The 13,727-nt window shown below is 53.4% G+C and overlaps 1 protein-coding gene across 9 annotated transcripts in view; it reads right to left on the reverse strand.

Annotated features, from left to right (window-relative positions):
• Positions 1-515: 515 nt before the first annotated feature.
• TCOF1 (treacle ribosome biogenesis factor 1) overlaps positions 516-13,727 on the reverse strand; it is a 39,570-nt gene continuing 26,358 nt past the window's right edge. Inside the window, exons 19-28 of one of the 9 annotated variants that reach the window (XM_050793615.1) lie at positions 12,207-12,393; positions 10,296-10,432; positions 9,119-9,232; positions 8,601-8,820; positions 7,986-8,068; positions 7,227-7,407; positions 3,964-4,521; positions 2,383-2,480; positions 1,761-1,815; positions 516-1,019 (exon numbers count right to left, since the gene is read on the reverse strand). In XM_050793615.1, coding sequence (XP_050649572.1) covers positions 1,789-1,815; positions 2,383-2,480; positions 3,964-4,521; positions 7,227-7,407; positions 7,986-8,068; positions 8,601-8,820; positions 9,119-9,232; positions 10,296-10,432; positions 12,207-12,393 — 1,605 coding nt within the window. In that variant the 3' untranslated portion in view covers positions 516-1,019; positions 1,761-1,788. Of the gene's footprint in view, positions 1,020-1,760; positions 1,816-2,382; positions 2,481-3,963; positions 4,522-7,226; positions 7,408-7,985; positions 8,072-8,600; positions 8,821-9,118; positions 9,233-10,295; positions 10,433-12,206; positions 12,394-13,727 lie in introns of those variants that run through there. The other 8 variants (XM_050793614.1, XM_050793613.1, XM_050793619.1 and 5 more) reach the window with 8 other exon arrangements.

The raw sequence follows: 13,727 nt of genomic DNA on the forward strand, positions 1-13,727 counted from the left end.
GAAGTGGGCTTCCGCATTTCCAGCCTGGAGCAGCAGATCACCTCCCTTGCTACCCCTCCCCTCCCTCAGTCCACACCCAAGACATCATCCTGTCTTTCATGTTCATCCACTTCTTGCCCTTACCACCACAGAATCATGGTGAGCTCGATGTGAGGGGCAACTCACTTCTGACTTTCCTAGACCTGCTGTGCCTGCCACAGCTGTTCACCATGCACCTCCAGGGAGCCTGCCCCTAGCTTGAGGCCTAACTCAAGGATTCTCAGCCCCTTCCATTTCTTGTCTTTGGGTATTTGCATGACTTACTCTGGCAACAGGAAATCAACCATGACCATCCTTTAGTTTAGATGCCACCTCATCCAGGAAGCCTTCCCCACCAATTCGGCACCCAGGCACTTCACTGCGTCTCTTAAGCTCACCGCCTGACCCACTAACCACAGTCACCCACAGCCTCAACACGCAGGCAAGAAGGAATCCCGAGTGTCGGCAAGACAGTCCCGAGAAATGTGTGCCCCAGATGCACTGGGAGCTTGCACCCTTCCTCCAAGTCTTTTATTTTTTTGAGTTATTTAAAAAAACAAAACAAAACAGAAAACACAACCAAAAGAACTGATGAGAGGAAGACAAAGCCTCGGGATCAGCCCGAGACCGAGTGGCATGGGATGAGGCACAGGTCAGGCCTAGCTGGATCTGTGGAGCAAGGTGGTGGGAAGTCCCAAAGCCTTTGGGCCTGTGGGGTCTGCGGAAGGAGAGGAGGTCACTTACAAAAATACATATACTGTACACATCTATACGAAGCGTCCTGTATTGGGGGAGTGGGGTGAGGTCATGGGAGCTGGTCCACTTTCTCCTCGGACCAGCCTCCCTGCAGGCTCACTGGCTTGGCCAACACAGGGACCCCTGCAGCTGGCTGTCTTCTTCTGTGGAGCGAGGGAAGGTAACAGTTTAGTTCCAGCCCATGGTGGGCAGAGGTCAGCGGAGGTCAGAGGCATGGGGATGGCCACTGCTTGGCTAGGAAATCCCTGGGGGAAGGAAACACATGCAGACGTCAAATTTCCTGACCCTTTTCCCTGGCAAGGAAAATGAAACCTGGTATCTCCAATGCAGGGGAGAGGCATTAACCACAGCGGACATTTTTTTAGCACTTGGAATGTTCTGGGAACTGGACTGAGTCCTTTAGTGTTTAGCTGAGCTTCACATAAGCCTCACCATCGGCCCAGGAGGCGGGCTCTGCATCACTCCCCTTTACAGGAGGCTGGGTGACCTCAGGGCCAGCACAGCCAGGTGGAGCAGCTAACTGTCACCACCACTTGGCAGGACCTGTCCTCCATAGGGAAGCATAGATCCGTGGTGATAGCTCATCTTGAGCAAACCATCTTCCTTCCCAAAAGGAAATGCCCCCAAGTTACAGGATCACGAGGAAAAGGAACTGGACCCAAGTGAAGGAGAAACCAAACTGGACCCAAGTGTAGGAGAAACCAGGCTCCATCCCAGGGCGCACTCCCTAAAGCATGCACAACGCCTGCACCCAGGGTGCACTCAGTGTCAGCCACTGCCATTACTGTTCTGGATCCTTCTGATGCTGCAGTGCCAGCTCCTGATGTCACCCCACCGGCCCCACGGACCCTTGGCAATAGAACCTCTTTCCCCAGCCTCCTTCCCCTTAGAGCCCACCTATCAGGTCTGCCTGGCTCTCTGGGACAACAGTGGATGCCAGAGCTGTCCTCCCGCCCTGAATGCTCAGGAATGATTGGGAAGCATACCTGTGCCTGGTGCTGGTGCTGGTGCCCGTCACACAGTCTGCTCTGCTGTCTTCTTCTGTGAGGAGGGAAGTACGAGAGGCTCTCAGACCTGCAGCTTTTCCCCACCCACTGCTGCCCCCAACTCCTGAGGACTAGTGAATTCTTCTAGAACAGATACTGGCTCTGCAGGAACCTCCAAGGGCAGAGGCAAACATTCAGCTCTCCTAAATACAGCTGAGGCCCTGCTGGCCAAGGTGAGAACTTCATCTGTGTCTGAGGTGCTGAGGCCCCAGGCCGTAAGGACAGCTGTTGTTCAGGGCTAGCCTGCCAGCTGGGGCACACGCAGCCCAGGCAACGTTTCCTCTCACCTGGAAACCTGCCAGTCTACCTGGTTTCCCTGTGCTGGGCGGGGGGAGTCTCTCCTTCCTTCCCCAACACCCTTCTAGCTCAGGCAGCCCACTTCTGCAGCTTCCACATGCTCAGGGAACACGCGCTGCCAGCCTCTTCCCTGGTGTGTCACAACTTATGACGCCCCCACTGGGCCCTGAAAATGGGAAGGGGGCAGGAACCAGGTCTGGGTGTGTAGGAGGGGGCTTGGGTTTGGGTCCATTTTCTGGCCTGAGACCCCTCAGGAACTCTCTACCTTTTTCTTCTTTTTCTTCTGGGACGGTGACTCAGAATCTTTGGTTGAGGACTTTTTTGCTTTCTTCTTCTTTTCTTTTTTTTCCTTGTCTTTTTTTCCTAAGAGAAGAAACTAAAGTTCTTGAACAACAGATGGTAATCCTAAGTGCTGGGGTCAATGTTGGGAGGCGCACAGGGCAGGGCTCCCAGTTCTCCCCACACCACCGGGAGCCATCACAACAGGCCGGCAGGGCTGGGCGCAGTGGCTCATGCCTGCAATCCCAGCACTTTGGGAGGCTGAGGCAGATGGATCGCTCAAGCCCAGGAGTACAAAACCAGCTTGGGCAACATAGTGAGACCTGTCTCTACAAAAAATACAAAAAATTAGCTGGGCATGGTGGTGCACGCCTGTGGTCCCAGCTATTTGGGGGGCTGAGGCAAGAGGATCGCTTGAGCTTGGGAGGCTGAGGCTGCAGTGAACTGCGTTCCTGACACTGCACTCCAGCCTGGGTGACAGAGCAGGACCCTGTCTCAAAAATAAAAATAAAACGGGCTGGCAGTTGTGATGACCACCCAGTGGGGCCAGCTCATGATTTCTGTCCCATCCATGGACCACCTGGATGACTACCATTTTTCTTTAGGTCAACTCACTTTTTAAAACTCCCGCAAATTTATTTTAAATGGACACTATCTATCCGTACTGTAAATGGAAGTCTAGCACAGTTCTGAGCACCAAGGAGCTGCATATCCTGCTGAGGGTGCCTGACTTTTGTTCTAGAACAAGCTGGCTCTTTGGGCATCACTGGCATCCCACCATCCAGGGTGATGCTCAAGAGTGCTGCCTAGGTTTGACTCTGGCTCCACCTAGTAAAACTCTGTGGCCCTGAACAGGGTCTCTACTTCTGAGCCTCAGTTTTCTACCTGCTGAGCCTCATTTCTACCTAAATGAGGTCCTGCTGTAAGCTGAGTCTCTAGAGCAGCACTCAGTAAAGGGCCAGTGTTACTACGGAGGGGAAACTGAGGTCTAGAGAGAAGATGGGGTTTGGGATGAGGATTTTGACAGTCTGGTTCCTGGTCCATTCTGCACCCAGGAGCTGGCTGGAGCAGCAGGTTCCTCCAAGATCTGCTGCACTGGGCTTGGGGAAAGAGGACATGACTCCTCGTCCTTCTGGAGCATTCCTGGCAGTGCTGGCCCAAGTGCTCTGGAATCGAGTTCTGGCTTTGCCACAAGCTGTCCCCATGACTCTGGACAAATCACTTCTCAGCCTTTTTTTTTTTTTTTTTTTTTTTTGACAGTCTCGCTCTGTCTTTCAGGCTGGAGTACATATGCGTGATCTTGGCTCACTGCAACCTCTGCCTCCCGGGTTCAAGCAATTCTCCTGCCTCAGCCTCCCATGTAGCTGGGATTACAGGTGCCTGTCACCACGTTCAGCTAATTTTTTGTATTTTTAGTAGAGACAGGGTTTCGCCATGTTGGCCAGGCTGGTCTCAGCCTCTCCTTTCTACATGGGAGGAATTAGACCAGGTGCTGGCTGAAAGTCCCTCCCGCCCCCGTGGGGTGCCCAGCAGCCCTCGGGGTGGGCCGGGAGAAGAGGTCACTCACTCTTGTCGGATTTCTTCTTCTCTTTCTTGCTCTTTGGGTTGCTTTGATCTCCACCTTCAACCTTCCCTATCCCCTTCTGAAGCTCCTTTTCTGGCTCGTCCTTGGCCCCTTGGGAGCCAAGAGACCCCTTCCCTTTTTTCTCCTTGACATCATCACTTGCTTTGTCTCTCTTTGCTTTCCCCTTGGAAGTCGTGGAGGTCTTTTCTGGGGAAACAAAGGCCTCCCCACCTTCCCCGGCCCCTAGTTTCTTCTTCTTGCTCCTGGGGGTCCTGGCAGCCGGCTGGTCTCCCGATAGCTTCCGCTTGCGGCTCTCCCAGCCCTTCCTGCTGCTCTCCTTGGTGGCGTCCACCACCTTCTTTCTTTCCTGTTCCAGCAGCTCGGTCAGGACCTTCACCACTGAGGCCTGCACCTGGGCCTCGTTCAGGGGCCAGGGTTGGCCCAGGAGGCACTGGGTGATGTTGCTTTGCAGCGCCAGCGTTGAGGCTTGGGGGTTCCCAGCCCCTTTCTTGGGCTTCCGGGACTTCTGAGGTGTGGTGCCTGAAACAGCCTCTTTTCCACCTATGGAGAGAGAATGTGGGGTCTCAGATCTGGGAGAGTTCGGGACAGATCTTAATGGTACCCAAGAGCGAAGAGGGTACAGAGAGTGACTCCATCTTTTCTTACAATGGCACAGAGGGGGAGAGCAAGGCTTGGCGGTCACTCTGCCCCAGCCGGTCTCCTAAGCTCACATCTTTCCACCAATTTCACACTCTGACTTCATTTCTAACTTACAGCTTTTCCCTGTCTCTTTACACTAAAAACTCCAGTTAGGGTAGGAGACAGAAAATGACTCCAGAATGTGAATGAAAGGGCCTGAAATCTATCAATGAAATGAAAAGTCAGACGGGAGGGAGATGGAGTGTGGAGCTGCGAGGAAGGACACCTGGGTTCTAGGTCTGACTTTCCCACCAACTTTCAGTGTGATTCTGGCTGGACCCCTATCCTCCCAGGGCCTGGTTTCCCGTCTATAACCTGAGGGGTAGATGAACAGTAAGGCTACCTATGATACATTGTAGACTTATAATAAAAGTGGGGGCCAGGCAGACATTCAAATGATGATTACCCACACTCGGCCCCTCCTGGTCAGGGTGTCCAGGCAAGGTGGGGAGTGCTGGGTGCAGTGTCTACACACGTGGTGGCTGACTAAGCAGGTTACTGCCTGCCGGAGAGACTTCTGGTGCAGCCTTTGTTTAGAATTTTCCACGCCTCTGCTTGCCTTTGATAATTGTGTGCTGACTACACGTGTAAAAAAAAAACCTTCCACAGCCCCCTCTAAAATGTCTCCTTGTTGCACCGCCTCTCACAAAGAATGTTGGGGAAGAAAGTGAGCAGCAATTCTCTTCCGACCCAGCCGGGGCAAGCTGCAGCTGAAAGCCCCATGACTGGGTCCCCTCGCCATCTCTAACTTTCCAGGTGACTTGGAGGTCTCTGCCCCATTCTGGGTCTCATGGGCACAACACTCCTGCACGCTGGGATCTGAAAGGTGGCTTGGTGGTTTGGCCCTGGAGATGTTTGCCTGGAGGAAGGCCCAGGTGGATACTCCATGTCACACTCTATGTGACACTCATGTCACACTGAGGCTAGGGCTGCCCCCTGCAGCATGCAGTGAACCTGGCCCCTCAGCCCCACCCGGGATCTCTGGCAACTTTTGGCTCTAGAGCTGCAGTGGGCTGGGCAGGGCAGGCCAGGTTAAGCAGAGGGAGCCCCGGGACGGCTAGAGGCCCAATTCCATCCTTTGGGGATTCTTCAAGATGGCAGGAGCCAATAGAGAGGGAAGCTGGGGAGGGCACAGTTAGCTCCGGCCACCTCTCTCCCCAGAGCCCACTTTTCTGCTGCTGCTTTTTTTGAGACAGAGTTTTGCTCTGTTGCCCAGGCTGGAGTATGGTGGTACAATCTCGGCTCACTGCAACCTGTACCTCCCAGGTTCAAGCAATTCTCCTGCCTTAGCCTCCTGAGTTGCTGGGAATACAGGCACCTGCCATCATGCTGGTTAGTTTTTTGTATTTTTAGTAGAGACAAGGTTTCACCACGTTGGCCAGGCTGGTCTTGAACTCCTGACGTCAAGTGAGCTGCCTGCTCTGGCCTCCCAAAGTGCTGGGATTACAGGCGCGAGTCACTGCGCCCGGCCCACTTTTCTGCTGCTTATCTGCAAATACGCAGAACAGCAAGGCTGGGGAGGCCCTGGAGCTGTCCCAGGTGTGCCCAGCTGGTACATATTTGACCTCAGCTCCAGTAGGGTCAGGGACAGTGGATGCCCCAGAGGTCGCGTGACTGGAATACTCCATTCTGCCCTCCAAACACCATGTGACTATTTTCTACACGTGCCATGCCTTGACACAGATGGGATACATCAACTCCTGCTTTGTATGGTTAAGACACAGAGGCTCAGAGTGGCCAGGGGATTTCCAAGGCTTTACAGTGAGTGGGAACAGCCTGGGGCCAGTCTATTGCCTGGGGTCTCCTGCATGTGCTGAGTGTCCTCCGGACACGACTGTCAGCCTACTGTCTAAGCTATCCTCTGGGGCCCATGGCCCACAACCCACACCGTGAGCCTATTTATGGAGAAGAAAAGTTGATGGGGATGGTTGGAGAGAGCCAACGCTTGCTGCACAAGCCAAAAGATGCGGCTTCCTCTGAGGCAGGGGTTATCCTACCAGGTGCATCAGCACCAACCCGGGCCTGGATACACCCCTACTTCCAGGCTGTCCAGGGCCATGGCAGCCAGACACCTGGGCGTGGGGCCCACCTGTACTTTTTTTTTTTTTGAGATAGGGCCTCACTCTAGCACCCAGGCTGGAGTATAGTGGCATGATCATGGCTCACTATAGGCTCAACCTCCTGGCCTCAAGTGATTCTCCTGCCTCGGCCTCTCAAGTAGTTGGGACTACAAGCGTGCACCATCACACCAGCTAATTCAAATACATTTTAGAGATGAGATCTCCCTCTGTTGCCCAGGCTGGCCTTGAACTCCTGGGCTCGAGCAATCTGCCCACCTCGGCCTCCCAAAGTGCTGGGATTATAGACGTGAGCCACTGCACCCGGCCCCACCTGCACTTTGATGAGCATGTCCAGATCCAGTGCAGGGCCATAAGGTCTCACTTGGCAAGGCTCTGGGGGCAGACAGGACCACATTGGGAGGACTGTTGCTGCAGGAGAGCAGGAAGGGGCCCACTGCCCTGTCCCTCTGTGTCCTGCTATAATTCCTCCTGCAGACCTTAACTTACCTGTTTTAGGGGACAACATGCCTGCTGCCTGTTGGGGCTTTGCCTCCTGCTTGCCATCTGGGTCATCTTTGGCTGCCAGAGTAGAGGAAACTGAGGGGCTGGAATATGGCTTGGGAGTGGCTTTTGAGGCCTGGGAATTGGCTGGGGTTAGTCCAGGGGTCACATAACCTGAGAGGAGAGACTGAAGAAGTCCATTGTGAAACAGGCTGCCACCACCCCGACCCCCGCCATAACCCAGCCCGAGTGACGGCCTGCTGCGAGGAAAGCAGCCTGCGGCCTCTAGGATCGCCCTGCCCTGACGGTGCAGAGTGGGCAGACAGCAAGGCACAGAGCAGCACTTCAGCCCTTGGTGTGTGCCTCCTGAACCCTCCTAATACACTTTCTAGACAGGCACATTTAAAAAGGAAATTTCTTATTAATGCGAATGGAAAATTACTAGTTTTTGCCACATACAGATAGTAAGTAACCTTAAAAGAAATTGGCTAAAGAATGTTTTTGTCTGGACATCACCCAGAATCAAGGTCAATCCCTTCTACAGACCCTAAGGGTTAGCTACTCAGGGCTCTACGAGGGGAGGGAGGCAGCCTGGCCGTGGTCTGCTGGCTGGGCCACATGCAGTGCCTTGCAGACAGGACCTTGCCCAAGGCCTCTGAAGAGAGGGGACCCAGACTCCTGACCTGAGTGATGGAGTAGACAGGAGCCTGGCCTGGGGCTCCATCCTAAGGCCCCTGGGCTGCCAGCCCTCTCCCTTGCAGTTACCTGGGATGGCGCCACAACATCATCCTCGCTGGACTCTGCTGCAGTCTCCTCCACCAGGGTCTCCGTCCTGGAGGGGGTGGGACCTACTGGAGAAGCACAGTATCTCCAGTTACTGTTGGTAGCCCCAGGTGGCCCCTTCCAGCCGGGAGGGGCAGAGCCCTTGAGGAAGGCCCTGGTCTCTCTGCAGGTCCCTTACCCCAATCCCCGCCCCACCCCAAATCTTCCTACTGCTTCAACACTCCTTGCACACTCATCGCTAGTCACAGCATGCTAGGCACGACATCTGAATGCCAAAGCCTTATTTCTAACTCCTGAGGCCCCATTTCTAGTTCCCTGCTTTCCACTGTTCCAGAAACATGGCCCTGGAGTTTTGGGGAGCCAATGAAGGGAGTCTGATACCAAAATGCTGAGAGTGGTCAAACAGCAAAGTCAGGTCTCTGAAATCATTTGGATTGACTTTCTCATGAAGTTGTACAGGTGGGGAAACTGAGGCCCAGGCTCAGCCACAGGCACAGAACAAGTCTGAGATATGGAGCTGAGGCCAGAGCTATGGCTCCACCAGGCCACACTCCACCCTCTTCCTGGCCCACCCTTCCTTTTCCCCGGCACCCTCACCCAGCGTGTGGGCCGACTTGGCCACCTGGGGCCCTTCAGCATCTTGCTCGCTCCCTGAAGAGCTGTTGCTGCTGTCCTCACTGTCATCTGAGCTCCCAGGGGCTTTGGTGGCCTGCTGGCCCTCAGGAAGCTTAGGTTTTCTGAGCTTGTTGGTCCCTTTGGCCTGGACGGGGGTGCTCTGGGGACTCGTTGCAGGGAGCGTTCCCACAGCACTGTCAGCCTAATTCGGTGAAAGGAGAAGGAATGGAAGTAAAAATTAGGGCAAGTAAGACCTGGTCCTTCCTGAACACTTCAATAGGGCCAGGCACTGTGTTAGACAGGGCACACATGCAGCCTCTTTTGATCCTCCCAACTACAAAAGGTACTGTAATTCCTTCTTACAGATTAGGCCACTGAGGCCCAGGGAGGCAAACCAAGTGCAGAGGTCACAGAACAGGTAAGTGCTGGTGCCAGGACGCAGGGCCACGCCTGCACCTTCTATGCTCCGCGGGCTTGCTTCCCCTGCTCCCCAGGCTCACCCCACGTGAACGCTGGGTCCTGGCAATAGGAGGCTGAGCCTCACTGGCTTTCTGGGCGAGGACCTTCAGGGCAGCCTGGGTCAGTGGGAGGGAAGCTGGGTTCTTCTTTGACACCTGTGGGTGGCAAGAGGTAGCCCTGAGACTCACGAGTCCTCGGGATGCCAGCTGTGCCACACCCTGGTCAGATGCCATCTAGCTGGGCTGAGGGCTGGAGTGCGGACTGAGGGGCAGTCACAGGGGCAAAATTGGTGGCAGGCTTCAGGTTATGAGCTAATCACATTGTCCTCAAGGAGCAAGGGACAGTTCCCAGCCCAGGGCAGGGAAGCAGCTTAGGCCCCACCACTCAATCAGCACCTTCACTGGGGACAATCCCCAACCTGGTGGTCCCCCATCTCTACTTCTTACACCCACCAGCAGTCAGGGAGAGAGAACTTAGGAAATTGGGTATGACCCCTTGCTGAGAGCCCTCAGATGTGGCGTGGCCCTTGCCACGGCCTGGCTCCTCTCCTCTCCCCCAGCTCCTGATCCAGCTGTCCCCGGCTCCTCATGTAGCTGTCTGCACCTCTCAGTTTCCCTCATCCCCAAGTGCTTCCCCAGAAGGCCCTGGTACCTGCAGTTTCCCTGCCTGGAGGGTGGCCCAGCGGGTTCTGGCCTTGCTGAATGCTGGTCACGTCACAGCCCTTGGGGTGGGGATGTGTGCTAAGTTTTATGATTTAAACAATGCACCAGCCATTAACCCTAAAATGCCCAGCTTTTAGATTCAGGCAAGGACCAAATAAAAATGCACCGAAGATGGTGAGAAGGCTGGGAAGAATGCTGACGTCACTATTACAAACACCAAAAAAGGGCAACTTTTGTTCATGGCATTCCAAAACTGGAAGAAAAAAAAAATCAAAAGCCCCACCACGTTGGAAAGTCTCATGAGGGACTCGAGGTGCAGGGGCTTGCTTGGCGGGGAGGCTGTGTCCCCAGATTACTCTTCCTCATAACTCAAAGGAGAAGCCAACACGGGGGTTGTAGCCAGGAGGCCAAAAAGCCTCTGGCTGTGAGGCTACCACCTCTGGAGTGTGGGGGTGACAGCCAGCAACTGCAGGCCATCCCATCAGCACATGTGGTAAGTGTGGAAGTAGGGCCCCACCCCACTGGCCTGCACTGCCCTCCCTTGCCCACTAGGTACCTGAGTGGCTGGTCCCTCCTGTTTCTTGCCATCTGATATCCGACTGGACTCCTTGCTGCTGCTGGCCCCAGTCATGCTGGCTTTGGGGGCTATTCTTGGGTGGGCAGTGGGCACAGTCACCACGTTGGTTCTGATGCCTGAAATGGAGTGAGACGGGGGCACATCAGGGCATACAAGCCCCATAGCCTCCTCAGCAGTGACAATAACCCAGTTTACCGGCCTGAGCTGGTGATCTAGAGCTGTGCTCAGTGCTTACAGAGGCATAAGATTGTTTACTTCCCTCTCCAAGCCTCCCAGGCAGATGTCATTATGTCATTTGACAAGGTTCAGGGAGCTCAAATGGCTGCTCTGGGGGTGACCCCAGGCTTCCTCACCCCATCCCATCCCCTCCTAGCTGCTCGGGCTGCCACTCCTGAGCAATGGGCCAGAGCACAGGTACCGTCTCTCCTAAGAGTCCCCGTGGTTATCTGCAGAGGCCTGGTTACATGCATATTCTTTAAAGCAATGTTTATAACAGCCAACTTCCTCACCCCTCCACCCTGAAACAAAACCCTCTGCTTCCTCCAACATGGTGCTGGCTACACATACTGTAGTATGTCCACCCAAGGGATTTCTTTGTAGTTATTAGGAATTGTGCTGCAAATATGTAAAGATGAAAAAAACCTGATGTCATAAAATATCCAGTAAAGGTTACTGAGAGTTAGCTACAGTATGGTCTTGCTTTAAAACACATGTATATCTTAGGTTTTTATAAAGTTAGCATTTGTCAAATGTTAACAGTATTTGGGGCAGAATTACAGGTGATATAGTTTCTTATGTGCTAATCTGCACTTTTATTAAAAAAATATACACACACACAAATATACCTACTCACACACACACATATATATATATACACACACATATAAATGTATATATGTAGGATAGAACTCTCACTATGTTGCCCAGGCTGGTCTTGAACTCCTGGCCTCAAGTGATCTTCCTACCATGGCCTTCCAAAGTGCTGGGATTACAGGTGTGAACCACCGTGTCCAGCAGTAATCTGCATTTTGTCTGCTTTCTGTTTTTTTGAGACAGTCTCGCTGTTGCCCAGGCTGGAGTGCAGTGGCACATCTCAGTTCACTGTAACTTCTGCCTCCTGGGTTCAAGCAATTCTCGTGGCTTACCCTCTCAAGTAGCTGGGATTACAGGCGACTGCCAGGCTAATTATTTTGTATTTTTAGTAGAGATGGGGTTTCGCCATGTGACCCAGGCTGGTCTTGAACTCCTGAGCTCAGGTGATCTGCCTGCCTCAGCCTCCCACAGTGCTAGGATTATAGGCATGAGCCACTGCACCCGGCCTGTATTTTTAAATTATCCTATCAGGATCAGGCATTATTTCCTTGTAAAAATGTTATAATAACTGTAATAGTAACATTAGCCTGTTTCCTGTTGTCATTGGTAGAATCACAGATTCTCAGAAGTTAAAGAAACCTCAGATTGGTCCTGCCTCTCGTTGATAGATGAAATCTCTCCCTGTAACGTCTCTGGCTTACGGATTGCCTAACCCACTTTACATGCTACCAAGGATGGGAAACTCACTACCACCCTGACCACTCGTTCCACAGGCAGTCAACTGATACAGAATTATTCCTTAGACTATGGAGGAACCTGGTCCCTGAAGCTTCTAGCCACTGTTCTGGGTTCCATGCCTGGGGCTGGCACAAAAAAGCCGTGGCAACTATTCCCCCAGAACTGCAGGTCTGAGCCAGACCATAATCAGAATGGCTAATGCAGGGCCCAGAGACCTGCTCCCAAGCCCTTCCTGACCAACACCTTGCTATGTGACTCAGCCAGTGTCCTGTCCCTTCTGGGCCTCAATGTGGACAGTGCTGGCAGCCCCTCCCACCACTGCATAGGGACTGCGCTCACCAGGAGTCAAGCACTGTGTAGCGGGGATCACGTCCTCATCCTCGCTCTCGGAGGAGGAGCTCCTGGCTGTGCTCTCCGAGGCTCGGGACTTCCTCGGGGTGCTCGCAGCCTGGGCTTGTACGGGGGTAGCAGCTGGGCCAGCTGGACTACGATTAGGGTCGACAAAAATCAGAGGGGGTTTAATCACCTTGAAAAACAAAAACAAAACACCCCCCCAGTGATTAAAGGCTTGGCCAGGGAAAGGAGGTGATGGGGTTAGGGAGTGTTTTACAAGGCAAGGGGTCCACAGAGCTCAGGGGCAGCTGGGCACAGAAGCCATTCCAGCTGCCCAGGGTGCCCCCTCCCACCCTACACATCTGCTAAGACCCAGCGCGGCACTTCACAACTCACAGGAGCCCACGTGACCCTCAGGGTGAAGCCCTGCGTTCAGCAGGATCAGCTCCCTTGTACAAGTGGGAAAACTGCAAGCCCAGAGGGGAAGGGAGTGACCCAAGGCCACCGTGCCTACTGGAAGCAAAGCCAAGGCCAGAATGTCCAATTCTGCCTTCTTTCCCCTGGCTGGCTTCAGAGACAGTTACCTGCTGAATGCAGGGGCTGGTCTGAGCAGTTTTCCAAGGCTGCCTGGTTGGAATATACAATGCACCTGGGGAGGTATTTAGTCTAGTTGCCCCCACCCCAGAGGTTCTGAATCAGCCCTCCTGATACGTGGCCCAGGATGAAACTCCCCAGCTATACACCGATTCAGTTTCTTCAACAAAAAAACGTAGAAGAGAAACAAGGGTTAGGTGAGTGGGTGAGAACCAACAGATTAAGACTTAGAGGATTAATAACTCAATGCAGTATGTGGCCTTTAACTGAACTCCATGAGACAATCAGGGAAGCAGGGACACTGACTGGATAGATCAACTTATTAGGTGTGACATTGTATTGTAGTTGTGCTTAAAAAAGTCCTTATAACTGAGAGCTGCATACTGAAATCCTGGTGGATGAGCTGACACGTCTGAGACTGGCTGCAAAGTAATCCAGGGGCGTTGGGGAACTGAGTGGAGAGTTTGCATGAAACGAGCCTGCTCAGGAGTTCCTAACTGTTGAGGCTGGGGATGGTACTTGGGGGTTCTTTATCTCACTCTATCTTTGGGTATGCTTTAAATTTTCCAATAAAACAGTAAAAGAAAAAGCAAACAAGCAACAGCAGCTCCCTGGTATTCTGCAGGCCAGTCTGGTTGTGAACTGCACCATCCCTGAACATGTTCACCGCACGCAAGGGCACCTCCAGGCCCATTTCCTTCCCAAACCCCCAGTTAATGAGAACACACATGGCTGTGAGCCAGGGAGCTGCTTAGGTCTACTTTCCATTCCCCAAATGTCAGACCTGGTGTGAGCTCTGCTCCCTCTCTGGCCAGTAAAGGGCTGGAGGACAGGAAGAGGGAGCTGCCTGAGCTAAGGGAGGAGTGGAGTCAGGTCCAGACTGGTCTCTGCTGCACCATGCTGTCTACCCTCTGAGCCCGACTTAGCACATCT

This window comes from Macaca thibetana, chromosome 6, assembly GCF_024542745.1.
Source record: "Macaca thibetana thibetana isolate TM-01 chromosome 6, ASM2454274v1, whole genome shotgun sequence".
Taxonomy (NCBI): Eukaryota; Metazoa; Chordata; class Mammalia; order Primates; family Cercopithecidae; genus Macaca; species Macaca thibetana.